Here is a 20,535-nt window from a genome sequence, read left to right on the forward strand (position 1 = left end):
GCTTACGATGATACTGATATGATCATATGATTTCCAGATTTGCCTTTGGTCAGGCGTACTGTATTGCCATCAGCAAGAGAAAAGAAGGGTCTTTTGGGATTATGGACTTAATAATCTTCACCGATGGGTCAGTCATGGAAGACGGATCAGGCGCAAGGATTTTCACGAAAAATTCGAATAAACAACTGATCTGACTTCTTGGTAAAATGACGACCATATTCCAAGCAGAAATATATAAAATTTTATTCGCAGCAGAAAAATTTTTGCGTAAAAAATGGCCTATTCGAATCTATTCCGGTAGCCGAACAGCAACAGCATATCAAGCCAATTGGTGTGGAGTTGCCGTCAAATGCTGCTGAAACTTGGCCCACTGAACGAAACATTCGCGATGTGGATACCAGGGCACTTGATAATCGTTAGCAGACAGGTATATCAAGGATCTGGATCCACAATGGTAGAACCGGAGCCAACATTTGCCATCCGGCCATTCACTGTCAAGTCTGCTCTGAAGGGTGAAATTCCCCAACCAAATCGAAAAATTTGAACCCGGAATCTCTGCAGCGGCATATTTATTGTCCCTTAGGAAGTTGGACATTAAATTCCTAGTAGAGCTATTGTCGGAATACTGCCCCCTAAAATAAATCGACTATATGTAATCACAGGAGATGGAACTTGAGGTATCTGGGAATATCTGCAGGTATTGCCTGCAGATTCTGGGGCAAGAGCAATAAAACTCAAGCTGTTCTTTAGCGTTTTTGTAAACCAGCTAACAGCATTTTTAGAAACGGAAATGAATTTCAAGCAGGGCAGCTGCATTTCCGTGTTGAGGGCTCTACTATTTCGGTTGGTTACATATGGTGCTTAGGAAGTACCCTTTAGTAGATGGTTTACCAACTCTCATGTATTTCCCGCACGATTCCAGGATCCGCTTTAACTTAGAGATCCTGTTTTTCGTAAGTCACCAAAGCAGATTTCTCACCCTTTTTATAGTTGTGTGACCTTTAAGGTCTTTTGCAAAATATGTCAAACTGGTCCTGATAGCACTTGTTAACACTGATCGACAATTGACCATAAAGACCTCCATTACGTTCAGTTCAAAATTACTCAATCGCCCAAAACACTGTCTCCAAAATGATAAAAGTTGAACATGAAAGGAAGTGAATTGCGTGTTCGCTACTACTCAGAAAAACTGCATCACAGTTTCGACACTAAAGTTGCATATAAATGGCTCAAACATAGTCAAGACAATTTAATTATGGCCTCTCCCGTAAATTTAAACGCCGTAAAATCTTGTAAAGTCCCTTGTTTCCACCAAAGTTACCTTTTGCGCTGCTCATTAACTACCGTCACGAGGATCGGCAAGACTCATTCATCTAATTGTAAGGTTCATTCACACACTTTCAGTTGGTCGACTTGCACCAAAATGCGGTCAAACAGTTACGAAACCACCACCAGTAACACAGATGTTGGTACGATAGTTGCGTGCTACCTGCTAAACTTGTTGCGAATGTTGACCGCACCACACCTGATTATGCCGCGTTTAGTGTGAATGGTAATATCGGTTTTCATTGCTATATGCCATGGCTGTGATCTTGTTAATCGTATGGGTAAACTAGTTTGGCCTCCCAGACGCATAAGTTCTTTGGAAAACAAGAAGGGAACTGTTAACTGCTACAGTTGGCTTTTTATGTTATGAGCTATAGGAGTCCGGTAACTGGGAGTTTATAAATCGCTGGGTGAAGAATGACAATCTAATGCCAAAATGGTAGCATACACGATCGGACCAGAATTTCCAGCGAAAACAGCTTCAGTTCCGGGATTTATTAGTTAAAAAAAATTGTTGGAGATACTCGTAGATAATAGATCTATTCAAATTAGAGAAAAGAGCCTGATACTCGATTTTTGGTTTACCGATGAGGCACCTGCGAATGAATTAATTACAAAATTAAGCTGCCAGAGAATGTTTTGTTTGTTTGACAAATGGCATGACAGCGCAAATTCTCATCGTGTATCTCCTTTGCAGTGAAAATTTGTAATGTTCATCGAGCAAAACACAAAATTTAACTGAGCTTCCTATATTCAGATAGTGACAAACATGGGGCCAAATATACTTATGAGATCCTGACGAAATGCAGTGGAGGAGATTGAACCGCCTATAAACGTAAAGAAACTGCGAAAGTAAAAGAGCATTGCAGGGCTACTAAGGAACACCGCATTATCCAACCAAGTTCAAATCGCACCAGGAGGTAATTATCATATGAAGCAGCCGCAGTCTTGAGAGCTCGGCTTCGCACCCCGGGTTCGAATCCTGGCCACGGCCATGGATGTCTGTGATTGTCAAAAAGACATAGGGCGGAACAATACTAGAGGCCTGAGTACTGGAACACCGCTTTCCCCTTTGGCAAAAACAAAACAAAATGTGGCAACGGACTCATAAAAAGCGTCCGACAAAGCGCCCAGAAAGTATCTCAATTCCATCTGCCTAATGTCCCGAGCAAAGCCAAGTAATTTGTAGAAACAAGACAAGAAAAAGGCAGAAATCAGGTTAGTCGTCAAGCCAAGAAGAGAAAAAGGAAAAGAAAAAAACCCCCAGAAGTTATCCTTATTTCGAAAACAACGATGCCTCCGCTTACGCAGATATCCTATACAAAGTTTTTGGCAATCTACGACAATGATGAATTGAAGTGTGTTAGAGCACTTCATTCAAGACCGGAACGATACGCTACGGTACAATGTAGAAAGCAATGTGGTCAGCATTGCGCTCCCTCAAGATCATTACCCTGGTTTGACTCATTAATAGCTGAGTCGACTGATATCCGACATCCAGCCACGATAACAAATCCCTCTGCCACCAATGAGATTTCAACTGCGACCTTCCGCTACGACACTTGAGCCATCCGGATACTAGATTTGGAAAAAGCCACTGCCAAAAATGAGCTTCACAGCCGTCTAGTTCAATCTGGAGGAACTGAAGGACTTCACCATAAAAAGCATACAAAAACATACCACATAATATAGTCTACCATAAACATGGAATAAGTCATCTAATGGTGATCACCTAGGTAGGACCTGCAAAAGTGGTCAAGAGGGGAAAGTGAATGACTTCAGGAAAGACTACGGTCTGTGTACCCTATCTAATGGAAAGACTGCAAGCCACTCTTACTTTTGAGGACAACATCAACTCAGTCAGGGAGAGGGTACACTAGATCTACTGTTGCAATCGGTGTTCAAAATGAAGAAAGGATTTTAGCGTTATTAGTAAGCCCTACAAGGCACTGGATAATCTTTTTAGGGAGCACGAAGTAATGCTAGACGAATTCTAACCTGGCTTACAGATGGAGGCACAGGTGCTACTTAACATGCAGCTTGCAAGAAGAAAATTTTTTCCACGAATAGGCCGAGTTTAATAGTAGACCACATTCAGTAATCAGGTCGTGACTGGGGCGCGGATTTTTGAGGCCACACCAAATTCAAGCCCCCAACGGAGAAATCTGCAGAAGCCATGCTTTCCGCCTTAATAGAAAGCTGACATTTAGTGTCTACGGCGAAAGAAAGGAAAGTACGGCAACTCCCAACTTGGGAGAAACTGGAAATCTGACTACGACCGGCCTGTGCACGGTACTACAGCACAAATTTACCCGCAAACGGAAGAGCCTTCATCCTTACTGTGAAGAACAGGAGCGCTACTGGGTTAACACTGGTATGTGGAAATAGATCCAAATGGCCCGGACATCGTGCACCTGGGAAGCCTACAAGCCGACGACAAAAGAAGGCACTGCGAAGGAAGATGAAGCAGCTTGGGAATAAGAACATGGATGTGGCTGCACCACTAAGTGCGGTAATGCCCAGAGAAATCGGACGCAAGGAAGCGGAATCTTCGGTGGAAAGTGGGGACAAACTGATAACCCCGGTGAGACACTAGGCGCGCCAGACTTTTCTGTCAGCGGTAATGTGCGAGTTACGTCAGCGAACCCAATGTGACCACCCAATACTGCATCGTCATCAACACTTTTTAGACCTTATGTACAGGTATGTCAACGCACTTAATGTACGCAGCATTATTGTAAACATTATAAATGATGCCACTCAATTAGTTAAGGCAGTCTGTTGATGGATGGTAGGCGGCTTATTGCTCGGACTGAGAGGAAAACGCGACCAGAACATCATCCAAATAAACGAAACAGAAGTGAAGGTTTCACAGAGTGGATGGATCTCTGAAAGGTTTGCGCCGCATTGCACAGTCCGAAAGTCATCCTAGTGAACTCGACTAAGTCCAAGGTCGAGCAAATACGGTAGTTTGTGATAGAATGTGCAAAATCGGGGAGGAGTCTGTAATCGTCACAAGATCATTGGATTCAAGGACCATTTGAAGTGGCAAAGATCAACAACTAGCTGAAGGTCTACAAATATCCTACTTAGGGAAAAGTTCTTCAGCTTCTTTCCACGCAACTGCGACCTTTTGCGGTGGTAATGTACGTACCCTATAAAAGATAGGGAAACCAGTTTTGTTGATGCACTACTTAACATCATGCTTAATGGGCGCAAAGAGACTACGCTTGGTAGTTATGTTACGGTATTTTTGAAGAAGTGCACGAATATTGGGGTCTTCAAAAGCGATAAAAAGAAAAGTGTTGGACGTGCAGAATGAGATTCTTCCTAATGACCTAAAGGAGATTGTGGGAACCTATTGTGTAGATCCACTAGCAATCCATAGTGGCACAAGAGATCTGCATCTAAGATGGGGATACTGATCTCCGCGAAAATGAAGCGCCAAAAAAGTGTGCGTCGAAGTCCTAGACTCATGTCTACCTGCCTGTAGGCATACGGGCGGATCGGGGAGGAATTTGCTTGCACGAGTTTTAACGTTCGCCTTGTTATGTTAAATGATGGTTTCGGGGGAGGAACCAAAACTTCAGCGCCGGCTTGAGGGGACATAAATTATGAGGTCACGTGATGCTGCATGTCAGGTAGCTGTCACCAGAGTTCCCCTTAAGTCTAGTTTCTTTAAGAAGTTCAGGGGCTGGTACACTTTAGGGCATTTTTAGAAAATCTATGGTGGTATCAGCTTACCCCGGTACTTGCTGAAGGTATTGACGACCTACTACCCAATCGTTCTTTTCGCGAGGCAGATCTAGATCGTGATCTAGCCCTACTACCCGAACGCAAAACACCGACTACCTCTGTCAATTTAGAAACGGTGGCTGTTATCATTGCCACGGTCTGATGCAGCGGAGCCGCCTGACTTGACGTGACATGAGCGACCTTACCAACCACGGGGTCACGCGTAAACGTCATGCATTTTGTTCGTGGTCCCGGCCAACGTGTGCAGAGACCTCGAATGTGCATATGCAGCATGGCCTGTGTGTTCTTTGGAAGTCTCTGCAGTCACAAAAATTATAACAGTTCGGCGCCTACTTTGTCACCACCCAAATATGTACTTCATTTCACGCAGCAGTTGACTTGGCGCCGTCACTAAATTATTAAGTTTAGCTATGTCACTTACTGACAGGCGCTTTACGAGCTGCTCCTTTTGTCTCTTGTAGGAGCAGTCCTCGAGTACCTTACAGACAACCTTAATTGAGCCGTGTAGCGTTTATTAAAACGCCAGGCAAAGCGAGCTGGTAGAACCAAACTTTAGTAATAGTCTTTTTCACTTGTAGGAGACTGACCGATGGAGCCCTGAAACTCTTCAAACTTTTATCAAACAGAATTTTTCACACTTCACGAGGCGGAATCGAAAATTGTCCGTTCGCACGACAAGCTCGCTCTTGTGAGATGCCCGGGGAATTTTCGTTGTAACTTTCGGGTGTCGAGGACAGTAAATAGAAAAGTCGAGAACGGAGCGAAAGCAAAGGAAAGGTTGGACTTGTAATGATTTGACTTGATTTATTTTCACTATTTAACTCTTACTTTTTTGATTATAATATTTTTTAATGATCGCGCTGAAGTGTTCCGTGTCGCGGTTGGGAACAGAAGAGACCGACTTATTTCCATGCGGTCCTTACTGTCCCAACCAACGGCACTTTTTTACCGCTGGCTCTCCACTTCCCCGGTGCGTTCTGAAAACGCGTGAGTGGAGAGTTTCCACGTTCAGCGCCATCTACCCGTCCGCATCCGCAACATCCGAAATAAATTTCGAATGCTGCAGATCCTGCCGCGCCACATCACTCCGCCCCCAGACGAAACCTAGGGGGTTTCGGCGACGGATCCCCGAACTTCGTTCGCCGTTAATCCACAAAGCGGACACGACGTTGCTTCGGGGCGCACACGGGTTTCAGCCTGGCCAAAGAGACCGCCTTTTTGTGACCACCGATCTCGAGCTGGAAGAAATGTTCTCCCCTCTCGAGAACGCGGTACGGGCCCTCATATGGAGGCTGCAGCGGCTTCCGGACGGCATCCGTCCTGATCAGCACGTGCGTCCAGTTCCTTGGGCGAACAAGCAGGTATGGACGAGTGTCGAGTGGGTGGTGGCGCTTTGATGCGTCGGAGATTGTCCCTCAGCAGACGCACCAACCCCGACTCCGTGAGACCCGATCTCTTGTCGAAGACCGGATCGCTTGGGAGTCTTGGGTTCTCCCCGTAAACCAGCTCCGCGGGGCTGGCAGCAAATTCCTCTCGGCGGGTTGTTCGAAGGCCGAGTAGGACGAGAGGCAAGACTTGAGTCCAGGACGGGTCGTCGCGTGCCATAATGGCGGCTTTCAGCGTCCGGTGCCAACGTTCTAGCATCCCATTGGACTGCGGGTGGTATGCAGTAGTCCGCTGGCGTTTAAAACCCAGGAGTTTGCCTAACTCGGAGAAAAGGGTGGACTCAAATTGCATTCCCTGGTCAGTGATGATCACTGCAGGGACGCCAAAGCGAGGTATCCACTCTCGGCAGAGGGCTTCGGCACAAGATTGCGCCGTAATGTCTTTCAGAGGTATTGCCTCAGGCCACCGCGTGAACCTGTCGATGATTGTGAGGCAATACTTGTAACCGTGCGAGTCTCGCAAAGGCCCTATTATGTCGAGGTGTATTGTGTGGAAACGCTTGGTAGTGCGGGGGAATGAGCCCACTTCTTTCCTTACATGCCTGGAGACTTTACACTTCTGGCATGCGATGCACTCTCTGGCCCAGGAATTGATATCCTTGTTCATGGAGGGCCAGAAGTATTTTCCGGTGACTAACCGGTTTGTTGTCCTGATGCCGGGATGCGCCAAGTCGTGAACTGCGTGGAACACTTCCTTGCGAAATGTGGCCGGAATGTATGGCCGAGGTCCCTTTTCCGAGTCTTCGCAGCAGAGCGAGAGGTTTGAGCCGAAGATGGGCAACTCCCGAAATTTGTATTTGGGGTTGGACTTGAGGCTCTGAAGTGCTGCGTCATCCACTTGCGCCTTGGCAATAGCCGAGAAATCGAGTGAGGCGGGGATGTTAACTTCGGAGACACGAGACAAAGCGTCAGCAACAATGTTGTCCTTCCCGGACACGTGCTGGATGTCTGACGTGAACTGGCTTATGAAGCTCAGGTGTCGAAGCTGACGAGGGGACGCTTTGTCGGGCTTCTGTTTCAAAGCGAACGTGAGAGGCTTATGGTCCGTGAACACTGTGAACGGCCTGCCTTCTAGGGAGAAACGGAAGTATTTAATGGACAGGTATGCGGCGAGCAGTTCGCGATCGTAGGTGCTGTAGTTCCGTTGAGCGGAATTCAACTGCTTCGAGAAGAAGCTCAACGGCTGCCAAACTTGGTCCACCTTTTGGTGAAGGGCAGCACCTACTGCGATGTCAGAGGCATCAACAAAAACGGCTAGGGGTGCATCTTGATGAGGAAATGCCAAAAGTGTAGCATCAGCCAGTTGCTGTCTGGATTTATTGAACGCGCAGACAGCCTCTTCAGACCACACAATCTCTCGTGTGTCTTTTGTTTTGGGGCCAGACAAGTACGCGTTCAAAACGGACTGGTGATGGGCGGCCTTGGGCAGGAAACGACGGTAAAAGTTTAGCATGCCCAAGAACCTCCTCAACTCCCTCACTGTTTTTGGACGCGGGAAGCTTGTTATTGCTTGCACCTTGTCTGGGTCGGGCTGTATTCCTTCAGAGGAAATGGAGTGGCCGAGGAATCTCACCTGTTTTTGAAGGAATTTGCACTTCTCAACGTTTAAGACTAAACCGGCCTCAAGGAGACGTTGAAAAATGCACTCGAGATGGGCTAAGTGCTCAGACTCAGTAGAAGAAGCGACCAAAACATCATCCAAATAGACGAAACAGAAATCGAGGTTTCGCAGGACTGAGTGAATGAATCTTTGAAAGGTTTGCGCCGCATTGCACAATCCGAAAGTCATTCGGGTGAACTCGAAGAGTCCAAAGGGTGTGCATATTGCCGTCTTTGGAATGTCTTCAGGAGCTACTGGGATTTGGTGGTATGCCTTGGCTAAGTCCAAGGTCGAAAAGATGCGGCAATTCGCGAGGTGATGCGCAAAGTCGTGGATGAGTGGAATCGGATATCGGTCAGGAACAGTCTGTGCGTTTAGCCTTCTGTAATCCCCACAGGGACGCCATTCGCCATTTGGCTTAGGGACCATATGTAAAGGGGAAGACCAACAGCTGTTTGAGGGCCTGCAGATACCCTGTTGAACAAGTTGTTCGAATTCTTTCCGCGCGATAGCCAGTTTCTGGGGTGGTAGAGGACGCAACTTTGAAAAAATCGGGGAACCAGTAGTATTTATGTGGTGCTGCACATTGTGCTTTACTGGTTTCGAGAGACTACATTCGGTAGTTATCTGGCTGAACTTTTGGAGGAGTGTCCGAACACGAGAGTCGGAGATGTCTTCCAAAAGAACGGAAAGGTTATTGTCAGCGTGAGATACCATTTGGCCCGACGAATTTAGTTTGGTTGTGGGGTCTATAAGGGACTTATGTTGCAAGTCCACCAGCAACCCATAGTGACACAAGAAGTCTGCGCCTAATATGGGGAAGCTGACATCCGCCAGGATGAAACGCCACGGAAACGTCCTACGCAAGCCAAGACTCACGTCCACTTGCCTGTACCCGTATGTATTGATGCGGGATGAATTTGCTGCCGCCAGTTTGAGGGGTTGTGGATATAGTCGATGATGCTGGGGTACGGGAAGAACCGAAACCTCCGCACCCGTGTCGACGAGGTAGTTTCGCCTGCTGAGGGGGTCGAAAATAGTTAGGCGACGTGGCGCTGCGCTCTGGGTGGCCGTCGCCAAGACCCCCCGCGGACCTAGTTTTTTGTGGTAGGCGCGAATTTGCAAGGTAGCGTACATCTTGTCGCTTTATCTCCGAAGTTACGATGATACCAGCAAATACCCTGGTCCGCAGGCTGTCTTGACGACCTGCTACCCGAACGCCCTTTTCCTGTGGCAGACCGTGAGCGAGCTCGCGGCCTGGCACTCGAACGCTGAGCGTCCAACGTCGCCCGCATCTCGGCCACGCTGGCAGTTAAAGCCGCGATCTCGCGCCGTAAGTCGCCGACCTCATCCGACGGTGGTTGAACGGCCGCTATGGTTGGGCGAACGTACACCTCCTGTACTTGATCGGCCGTTGCTGCTAGTTCCTTCAAGGAACCGGAGACGCAGGCTAGGATCGCCTGGGTGCCCTCCGGGAGCCGACGCAGCCAGAGCGACTTGATCAGGTCGTCGCCGATCTTGCTCCCACCCAATTGCCTCATTTCACGAAGCAATTGGCTGGGAGTTCGATCACCCAACGTTAAACCCGCCAGCAAGTGGTCTAATTTTGCCGACTCGCTTGCCGACAGGCGCCTGATCAACTCGCTCTTGAGCTGAGCGTACGATGCCGACTTCACCACGTCGGACACCAGAAGTATGGACTCTTCGTCCAGGCCGACCACCGCGTAGTTGAAACGGGTCGCGTCCGATGTGATACCGGACATTTGGAACTGTGCTTCCAAATGCACGAACCACAGCTCGGGGTTCCGACGCCAAAACGGAGGAACGCGTACGGCGAGGGCGGTCACTTGTGGGTCCGATGGGCCTGCCGCGTCTTTATTGTCAAACGACATTTTCCTACCGAGAAGTACGAGATTGTGATGCAGACGCGGTGAGTTTATACTGAAACGCGGTGAAATTTACACCGACACGGCAGGCCGTACCCACAAATGCACGCACGAAACGAGAAAAAAGAAAACGACGACCGAAGCGGACGCTCTCCAGCGCAGACCAAAAACACCGGGAAAACAGAGAACTTGCGACTTGAAACACCTCAACGCCGTCTCTTGCAGCGGCTTTAATTTTATTGATTTCCGTTTTTTTTTTTATTTACAATATTTAAATTAATTTGTTGTAACAATGTATGCACGAAATCACTTAATTTTGCAAATAGTAGTAAATGTAGTATAGTAGTAAATAGTAATCTAGTAAATGACCTAATTGTCCGCTGTGGTAGCGGTGGCTACGGCGTCTGCAGCGGCTACGACGTCTGCGGTGGTAACGATGGTGGCTATGTCTGAAGAGACGAGGACGACGATGATGATGATGATGAAAGTGTTGGCGGTCAGGTTGTTAGAGATGTCGATGCTGATGATGTAGAACTCTGCTGCTCTAGATACTTCGGCGGCTTCCAACAGTGTAGTTCCTGGGGACGTCCGTTTGCTGCACAATGACGACGGCAATGACGCGGCCACTGACGGCGAGGAGACCGGGCGGTTGTTCCACTTATCCTTTCCGAACGCTGCAGCGCCCAATTGCTCTGAACCTGATCGCGGGCTGGGCACAGACTCGGAACAGCTGCGAGCGACACAGCCACAATTCAAAGCGATAAGCAAAAATGTCTGGCGTTTACAGGAATTCAATGTGGAGATCTCGTCGACACTTTCTTTTTGTTGACGAACGTCGTCAGATTTTTACGCCCTTAATCCGCACACACACATTGGGAACACTTCTGAAGCGCGGATAGTATTTCCTGCAAAGATTGTCGGAATCTCGTGGCAATGATGGCTGGTCCGGTGTGTGAAAGGCGTTTGAAAGTTCTATTTCTGCCGTGTTGCTCGGACGAATTTTGTCGTCAATAGAACTTCACCAATGGCGGCGATGGCGGATAATTTGTTACTTGTTCTTTATCGGGGTCACCACTTTAGTAATAGTCTTTTTCCGCACTTGTAGGAGACTGACCGATGGAGCCCTGAAACTCTTCAAACTTTTATCAAACAGAATTTTTCACACTTCACGAGGCGGAATCGAAAATTGTCCGTTCGCACGACAAGCTCGCTCTTGTGAGATGCCCGGGGAATTTTCGTTGTAACTTTCGGGTGTCGAGGACAGTAAATAGAAAAGTCGAGATCGGAGCGAAAGCAAAGGAAAGGTTGGACTTGTAATGATTTGACTTGATTTATTTTCACTATTTAACTCTTACTTTTTTGATTATAATATTTTTTTAATGATCGCGCTGAAGTGTTCCGTGTCGCGGTTGGGAACAGAAGAGACCGACTTATTTCCATGCGGTCCTTACTGTCCCAACCAACGGCACTTTTTTACCGCTGGCTCTCCACTTCCCCGGTGCGTTCTGAAAACGCGTGAGTGGAGAGTTTCCACGTTCAGCGCCATCTACCCGTCCGCATCCGCAACATCCGAAATAAATTTCGAATGCTGCAGATCCTGCCGCGCCACAAAACTGCTGGGTTCCTACGCCAAAACGGTGGCACCCGTAATGCAACGGTAATTACTGACGGACCCACCTGCATTCAATCCATTGGAAGCTGCAGAAATCCGCGAACCACTATTATCATTACCGTCATCAAAGCCGTGTTTCCCCATCACATGTCGGAACAAGGTATTGTTAGAGCTCACCTTATTATTCAGATAACCAATCACAATCCCACTGCTAGCACTTGGCTTTCCAGAGTATAAAAGCATATTGCCGCATAAGAGAGACTAGTACTTCCCAGAATCCCATCATTTTACTTCGCTTAGGCTTAGAACGTCAGGTTGGAGAAAGCGGATACTCTAGGAACCCTCGATAACGTTGTCAGGGGGCGTGCACACGACCTAGATACCGTTTTCGATAGTCGAACGCCGTAGTCGTGACATCAATCGCCGTAGCCGTGACTCACTGTTTCTCCGGAACGCGGCTCTTACATTATATCTATGTAACTGGTACCGATTTTGATCTCAAAACTACATACTTGGGAAAGCTAGGAATCGCGAACTGACTTGTGGAGTCTTTTATGCTCCGTGGTTTGTAATGACCAATATAGGTTTGTCGATGGTCAATAAACAACACGCGAGCTTTTTAGCGATCCCTACGCGGTCGCACCTAAGCAAACGAACATTGTGCAACTATCCCCCACAGATCTAATTACTGATCCTCTCTCTCTTGTAGCGAGGAAGAAGCTGATAGTCTGCGGATATTTGGTTGGAAACGGGAGACTATAACGAGGTGCTATGCCCGGCCGTCCTTTGGATGCGGTTAGCTTTCCCTATTCAAGCAAGGAAGAAGAGTGGAAAATAAAACGTTTTTACTTCTGTGCCGAGTTGAGGAGTGACCGGTGTGTACGCATATTCAGTTGGACACGGAGAATTGTACCGAGATGCTAGTCCTGGCCGTCCCCAATATTCGTTCTTTTTCGCTTCTGGGATCATACATGGAATTAGAAATGTTGTCATTTCGATACCCATGGTGGTCGAAGAGACGTCTTTTCTTCGTTGTCGAGAATAGGATGTTGATTGGTGGCGAGTATTTGGTTGGAAACAGTGGTATGTAGTGTAGCTTGCGTCTATGCCTCCGTGTCCCCAACATTTCATCTCCAACCAATTTTCCGACTTCAAACATCGAAGATTACATTGGCGCGGATTTTGTTTTCATCTTCTCTCTTTGTAGGGAGAATGGAAAGGAGGAGCGTGTGGCATTTGGTTGGATAACGGGGACCGCAGCAAAGAGCTGGGTCCGGCCGTACCCAATGGTGCATTTTCATCCCATTCATTGATTCCAGACAAGAGTGAATCCTCACATTTCCCTTTTTGCGTTTTTCCTTATTTATTCTCCTTTTCTACGGCGAGAAACGATTCTTTCGGCGTTTCTCCTATTAAGTATATTTTGTACAATTATGAGACTAAGATGGCACTTTGCAAAAAAAAAAAACCTCACTCAGAGCTCCGCGCGATCACATATGTTTTTGTTTTTAAATAATTTCCCAAATGCGATACTACAACCAAATATTATCCAAAATTCATATAATAACTGTGTGCAATATACGATCGTATTAGATAAATACGTTAAGAAGGAAAAGCTTCATCTTTCTTTTATTTTCCGATGGAGCGGCCAACTGGTACAGGTTTTGCGCGTCCTCCTTTGTCACTAAGAAGAAAAAGGGACCATGGTTGAGTTGCAAAACATTCGTTTGGTTAGGTGCGACCGCGTAGGGATCGCTAGAATGCAAAATCAGGCAACCCCGCAAATGGCAGAACGCCATCAGGAAGTTCTGGGACAGAACAAAGGGGCGGTCCCATCTGGAGCCCTACCAATCAACGCAAGCGTTGAGTTAGGGGCGATTCGAAAATTAGCGACGCAGCAAATGACAGATGCCTAGGACGACTTCGCCAACAACTTTTATACCAAGCAATTTGTGTACGCTACTCTCTGTATTAATAAATACACTCAATGCATCATCCTCGTTGTACTTGGAAATATCAAAAACATTCACTAAACCATCGGTTGAGCCCGAAAAAAACAAAACTGGATTTGTGGAATGAAACCTAAAGTCTATTATGTCATCTTCATAACTTTTACAATAACAACTTAGCTTTTTCGTTTGACGTGCGTTCAAGAATAGTGAAAACGCATCACTAATCACTCGTTCCGATCCAGCGTAAAGTATTCGTCCATTTGAATTGGTATCGAAACACGGGATTGATATTGATTTAGCATATAATTCGTCTTCAAACGATTGGTAGTCTTCACCTCAGCAATTTAGAAAGCTTTCACTGAAATTTGAGATGTCCCTGCGCTCACTTGGTCAAAAGTGTTGTTCGCTTTTAAATAGAAGACATGAGGGGATTTCTATGAAACTACTTCACCAACTGCATGGATTCAGATGGGATCTCATCTTATCCGCCAATACGCCGTTTTTCTTTTCCACTCAAATCTTTTTTTATTTTACGAGAACGCAAACAGAACTCCTTGACGCCTTCACTTCAAGTACACTTCTACTTTCCAGCACAGCACAATCTCAAATTCCCGGTTCAGCTCTTCCGCTGTCGATCGATCAACTGGTCCGGGTCTCCATAATTTTCATGCAAAATACATTTTCACTCGCCTCAACCAAATCAGCCGTTATGCTTGCATTCCGAAATATATTATATAAACCGATCAAGTTGAAATGTAAGGTCGATGTTCCCTTTTGATCGATTGGCAATTTGTAAATAAATGAGTTTTAGAATTTTTATGGAGAGAGGTAACAGGTGGGTGGAAATGAATGTTGCGGAAGGAAATTTGTAGAAGTATATTGCGAAAACTAAGGGGTGTTAGCATGGAAGAAAAGGAGAGAATATTGCATATTAGTAGATGAATCCCCCTTTTAGGTTGTCTCTAGAAAAGGCGAATGGAGGACAGCCCCTGTCGCAAAAGCGCGAACACTACAGGTTTTAGCATTGTTGATATTTCAAACAACTTTATGTTAGCGCCCTTCGTAGTATTTTGTGCTGGAAGTATAGTGCAAAGGAGTTTAGCAATGAAGAAGGATTCTAAAAGCCTGATCCTGCCTCCTTTCCCAGTCCTATCGTTTACAATTAATAATCAGACGAACGGTTACGGTTAGAGGTTCATATGAATTGTGTTCCAGAATATTTGTAATGAGCTGAATGTGTCAACGATGGGAAGACTTGTCTTATCAAATTTAAACTGGAAATCTGTAAGTAGTCAATCCAACAAAAGGCCGATAACGCACTCCTGCCAAGGGCAAGGAATCCTTAATTGTAAAGTTAATCCTTGAAAACTTCCACCGCATTTTGTAATTATTCTCTACAACTACTGGATGAATGCGTCCGATGGAAACTTGTCTAAATTACTAGAAAATGCAGACACTTACTTCAGGAGGAATATGAAGACGGCTCCGGTGCAAGACAGTACCGCGAAGCACGACAGGACATTCGAGAACTCGACGGCCGAGTGAATGACGGAATTGATCATATCCATTTTGAATTCTCGTTACTTTCCCGCAACTGATTCCAATCACAACACGTTAAATTGATATAAAACCACTGCTTCACTGTTAGACACAATTTTCGTATTCCACACTTGAGTATTAGCAAGGAATTTAGAACCGTCCGTGTGCATTAAGACTTTCTAATCGAATTTACTGCGCTCAAACGACGACACACAATTCCGTCAGCTGGGACAGAATGTTTATAGAAAACAAAATTTTTTTGTCGGTTACAGTGGAAATACAATAAGCTCGCTGATTCACGGTCGTACGACGACTACTGGGACATTGTGGGGTTTCACAGCGGTTCAAGACACCTTCAGGCAGGTGGGTCACACGACGTACATACGGTGGAGCACAAAACACGAATGACTGAAACTGGAGTTTGAAAGAGGTAAAAATTGCTGCAGCTTGGACCGTTCACGCTCGAAGCCGCTCCACCAACTCATGCAGCCAAGCCTAAAGAGTCCACTGGCGAGTCCGCAGCACCGACAAACTTGCTCGAAATTCGAAAGACTGGAAAAGATCGCGTGCTCCACTGGAGCGTACCACGGAGTAGGTCAGCCGGGACGGGTCCGAAAAGCTTTCCTTTGGGTCTCAGCTGCCTCTAGAGTCCATTCAGGTGCTGCTCACAGACGCCGGAATTGTAGCAGAGACTTAGCGGACAGCGAGTGGCAACGGGTTCGAAAAGCACAAGCCCAACATCTACTCACCACCGACCTTGATAGTGGCTATCTCTTGAGATATCTGGTAATCCACTTCCAGCAGAAGTTTTACGCGCCGCTTACCGCTTGACCTAGTAAGAACACGTTTTACAGCTGCTCAGCCGCAGTGTTAACCGTCTTTCAGCAGTGACAGCCGCTGGGTCGATCCAGCGCAAAATCGCAAACATCCAGCACATTCCCTTCGAGTACGTGGAATCTGGACCAATTTCACAATAAGGCTGGTACCCGGTTGAAGGAGCTCGAGTTCGCGGTGACTAATCGCAGTTCTACGTGGAGTTTTGCTGATCGCAATCTACTGTTCTTGTAGTTCTGAATCTGCGGACCGCGCGCAAGTCTTGAGGGAGGACGTCAACAACACTCAACAGGTGAGATTTTCTAAGATTTTCCAGTGTAGAAACGATTTAGCGAGAAGTGGACGTGGCTGGGCGGTTTATGAAAGTTATCGCAACTGCAACTGTGAGTTGTCACCTGGGTCAGATGCACTTTGAAGTAGGACTTTCGGGTATCACCCGGCGAAAGTACATTTCTCCGACATTTGTTTTTTTGTTGCGTATTTCCAGGCAAATTGACGTTTCATAGTTGACAGATTAAAAATGAGTCAACCTTGCCAGAGTACGTAGCACATAATAAACTACATTACCGACCGCCTATAGCTGCCAGTTGCGTGATTCTAATGTAGAACTGAAATATTCTATTCAATTAATTATTGAGACAGGAGCCTCCACAGTATATTATTAGGGATTTATTCTACTGTCCTTGCTGGTTCGCTGCGGTTTTCAGGATAAACAAAACACCAGAGATATGCTCGCTATGTTTAGACATTTATTGGCAACTTTTGAACAGTTTGTTTGTTTATTTCTTCGTTTGAATTTGGGGTGGCTCGCAACATCTTGGTGCCTGCTTATAGAATATGGGCACGTATCCGTTTGTGAGCATATATTTCACCCTGGTATGATACCGCATTAATTAGCTTAGTAGACGGCAAAAAGAATATATACAGGAGATTCAACTCCCAGCATATTTTTTTTTAATTTTATGGAGACGGAAAAGTCTTGCACACGTTCGACTGCAGTGAAAATTGCGCCACCAAAATTCCGAGCATAAGGGCACTGGTGTGCACCCTCCAGGTTGCGAGCACATGACTGTGAGTTGCTCGGAGTACGTGTGTGTGTGTATGATGGGGGAGAAGCTGTAGCTTCTGAGCACTCAGGTCGAGTTGGTCCATTGTACTCGCCACCCCCGTCTAACGGAATATTCGGGATTGTGTCGCTGCGAGTAATAAAGCGGTACTGGTCTGCGACTCGCTGCACATTGACGTGCGCGAATTGCGGGAAACGCTCGAAGAATCTCTGGTAAAATGTTGTACCCGCCCCCGCCGTTATTTCGCAGTAGGAGCGGATGATGAAGAGGTTCATTTCTTCAGTCCATTTCATCCGCTTCCTACGCGAACCCGCTGAAGTGGTCGACACAGATTGTGGCGAAATAGCTGCAGCAGGCGGAGCTGTGACTAGCGGTTTCGACGCCGTGCTGTCCATTACGGGAGCCCGACCCAGGCACCAAGTCAGATGACTCCCACCGGTTATCCGTACCGGACCTCAAATTTCTCCTTCTTATCATTTTTGGTGGTGCATTTTATCCCTAACTGCCAGGTATGGGGATAGCTTCCTCAGTGGGTAATCTGCAAGACTGCAAAGTTCCTACACTTTCCTCACCCACCCCTTGAGACGCTGCGGTGGCGTACAGCCATTCAGACTGAAGCTATCCATCCTCCTTCTTTAACAACCGGGCTTGGGACCGGCTACGGCGGAGTTATTATTATTATTCCCTCCAACATATTACAATTATTTCAAAGACGGTTACAACACAGTGATTACAACCTGAAAAGGTTTTACCAATTACATGTCCCTCTTAAAGACATACTAGATTTTTATTAATTGAACTGGAACGTAGGCTAATCTCTATCTCCAATAACTATATGATCGGAACCAAGCCCCTTCGACTATCTTGCAAATTACAGACCCTGTGAGGTTCACTCGTCGTTTTCTATTGAAGTCCAAAATATATTTACCAGAGCCAGTGTCACACGCATATATGGAATATGTGGGAACCAGAGGTAAAAGTCACTTCGAAAATGGCGTAATATTTATTTAGTGCTCCCCAATAATGTTGTAATGATAATTTCAACATTTATTCGATTAAAGTTACTTCCAGATTAATCGTTAATGTTCGGATTCAAGCTCGAGTCGAGTATCTCGGCAGCAGACGAAATCCAAATGCGCACTCCTCCCAGAGGCCTGCAGACAGCCTTCCCATTCTACGTTCTCTCTCTCTCTTTTCCGCATGTACATATTTTGAGTTGGAATCGACTTAACATGGGTAGGTAGGTAGGTATCAGTGGTCGCACCGAGGAGCCCAATTAGCGCTTTGGTGCGCCGTTTTGATGCCACAAACTCTTAAGACCGTCACTGTTGTTATGGGAGCAGGGAGGCAGAGTTCAGCCGGCTCGAATCTTCAGAGCCAGTCCGTAGCATTCACGAAGGAAAGTAGCTCTCCGACCCTGCAGCTAGAAATCTCTCTGAGGTCCCCAAAGAATGGTTTGTCCAGTGTCCGCAGCCTGACTCTAGCCAGAGCTGGGCAATCGCAGAGAAAGTGCATGAGGGTTTCACTTCCTTCTCCGCAACTTCGGCAATGCGAGTTGTAGGGTATGCCGAGCCTAGCGACATAGTCCCCTATGGGTCAGTGCCCCGTGCAGACCGCCGTAATCTTGAATGCATTTGCACGCGTCTGGCACTGGAGCTCTCGTGATCGGGCTATGTTATAAGCGGGTCAAATTCTCCTTGACTTGGCACAGCTTGTAAGCCTTCGCCATCTCAAGCACTGCCCCACCAGCCGGGAAGATGTCGTCGTTGAGTACAAGACCTGGATGGCCACTTGGCTGTCGGTCAGAATGGCTATGTTACGCTTGGGGCTCGAATCTCGCTCCAGCCATCGACAGACTTCCAATATCGCCAGTACTTCCGCCTGGAATACACTGGCGAAACCTGGGGGACCATACGACTTGGATACACCGTGTGTATTCGAAAAAACCCCGCACCGACTCCATATGCCATCTTTGATCCGTCCGTAAAGAATACTGTGTCATAGTCTTGCAACACGCCGCCGGTCTTCCACTTTGCCCTGGTTGGAAGGTCCACAGCAGCAGTTTCTCGTGAAGTTCAGCTTGCGTGTGACATAGTCCATGGGGGATGCGCAGATTTCTCGAGGTATTTCATCTAGGATGTTGCTGTGGCCGTAGGACTTCGCTGTTCAGTATCCGGACTCACGTAGTCTGACGGCACTGCACGCTGCAACATATTTAATGTGGAGGTCTAGGGGGAGGAGATGCAGGAGTACATTGAGAGCATCTGCCGGGCAGGACTGCAGAACCCCCGTAGCACCTGCACACGCGGTTCTTTGAATCCTATTAAGCTTCGTTCTATTGTAACGACTTAACATATTTAATATTATTTATTTTTCAGCTACCAGCATGGATCTAAATAAGAAAACATACCTCCTCATCACTGGAGCGTCTCGTGGTATTGGTAGGACGATGGCAATTGAGTGCTCGAAAAAAATCGCCCCAGGGTCTCTCGTAGTGCTTCTGGCACGCTCGGAGTCAGGACTAAATAAAACGAAGGACCAAATTTCATCTAACAATAAATCAATAATTGTAAGGACCATTCCCATTGACCTTGCTAATGCGCAAAAATCTGAGCTACAAAAAGCCATCCTCACATCATTAGAAGGTTACAATGCTAAGGACTTCGAACGAGCCTTGATCATACACAACGCCGGTTCACTAGGAGACAGCACAAAACTTGCTAAGGAACTTGACGACATAGACTATTGGGTGGATTACTACAAACTCAACGTTTTCTCGGTCACCGTTTTAAATGCAGTCTTCATGAAAGAATTCCAAGATATCGAGAAGGTAGTTGTGAACATCACCTCATTGTGTGGCATTCAACCATTCCCAAGTTTGTCGTACTATTGCTCTGGAAAGGCTTCCCGTGAAATGTACTTTAAAGTACTTGCTTCAGAGGAACCGAATGTGGTTGTTCTGAATTACTCACCGGGTCCCGTCGATACGGAAATGTTTCATGAAATCCAGACAAATAGTCACGATGAAAACTTAAGAAGTTCTTTCACTGAGCAGCTTGAAAAAAGGACGGTCCTAACAACTGAACAAACGACAGCGAAGTTTCTAAGCGTGCTGGAAGCGAATAAGTTTAAGTCGGGAGATCACGTTGATTATTTTGATTAAAGCTCAGATAAGAGGACAAAGAGACAGAATTTGTAACCCAAAAACGCATTTGAGAAAAATAAATAATTTAAAGCATTTTCGAATCTCCTTTCGGTTAAAATTGTTTTTACATCATCATCAACGGCGCAACAACCGGTATGCGGTCTAGGCCTGCCTTAATAAGGAACTCCAGACATCCCGGTTTTGCGCCGAGGTCCACCAATTCGATATCCCTAAAAGCTGTCTGGCGTCCTGGCCTACGCCATCCCTCCATCTTAGGCAGGGTCTGCCTCATCTTCTTTTTCTACCATAGATATTGCCCTTATAGACTTTCCGGGTGGGATCATCCTCATCCATACGGATTAAGTGACCCACC

The 20,535-nt window shown here is 46.5% G+C and overlaps 2 protein-coding genes across 3 annotated transcripts in view; one reads left to right on the forward strand and one right to left on the reverse strand.

Annotated features, from left to right (window-relative positions):
* The window catches only part of LOC119658806 (cell growth regulator with RING finger domain protein 1-like), a 159,833-nt gene extending 144,196 nt beyond the window's left edge, over positions 1–15,637 (reverse strand). For both annotated transcript variants that reach the window (XM_038066529.1, XM_038066528.1), the window contains exon 1: positions 15,039–15,637. In XM_038066529.1, the coding sequence (XP_037922457.1) occupies positions 15,039–15,145 (107 nt within the window). In that variant the 5' untranslated portion in view covers positions 15,146–15,637. The remainder of the gene's footprint in view (positions 1–15,038) is intronic.
* Positions 15,638–16,103: 466 nt separating this feature from the next.
* Positions 16,104–20,257, forward strand: LOC119658808 (sepiapterin reductase). The gene is made up of 2 exons (XM_038066530.1): positions 16,104–16,242; positions 19,396–20,257. Exon 2 carries the CDS (start codon positions 19,404–19,406, stop codon positions 20,178–20,180), a length of 777 nt encoding a protein of 258 aa, XP_037922458.1. The 5' UTR covers positions 16,104–16,242; positions 19,396–19,403; the 3' UTR covers positions 20,181–20,257.
* Positions 20,258–20,535: the final 278 nt, after the last annotated feature.

This window comes from Hermetia illucens, chromosome 6, assembly GCF_905115235.1.
Source record: "Hermetia illucens chromosome 6, iHerIll2.2.curated.20191125, whole genome shotgun sequence".
Lineage (NCBI taxonomy): Eukaryota > Metazoa > Arthropoda > Insecta > Diptera > Stratiomyidae > Hermetia > Hermetia illucens.

What these genes read in the sequence shown, in the direction of transcription:
- LOC119658808 (XM_038066530.1), top strand. Translation starts at nt 19,404, where the DNA reads ATGGATCTAAATAAGAAAACATACCTCCTCATCACTGGAGCGTCTCGT.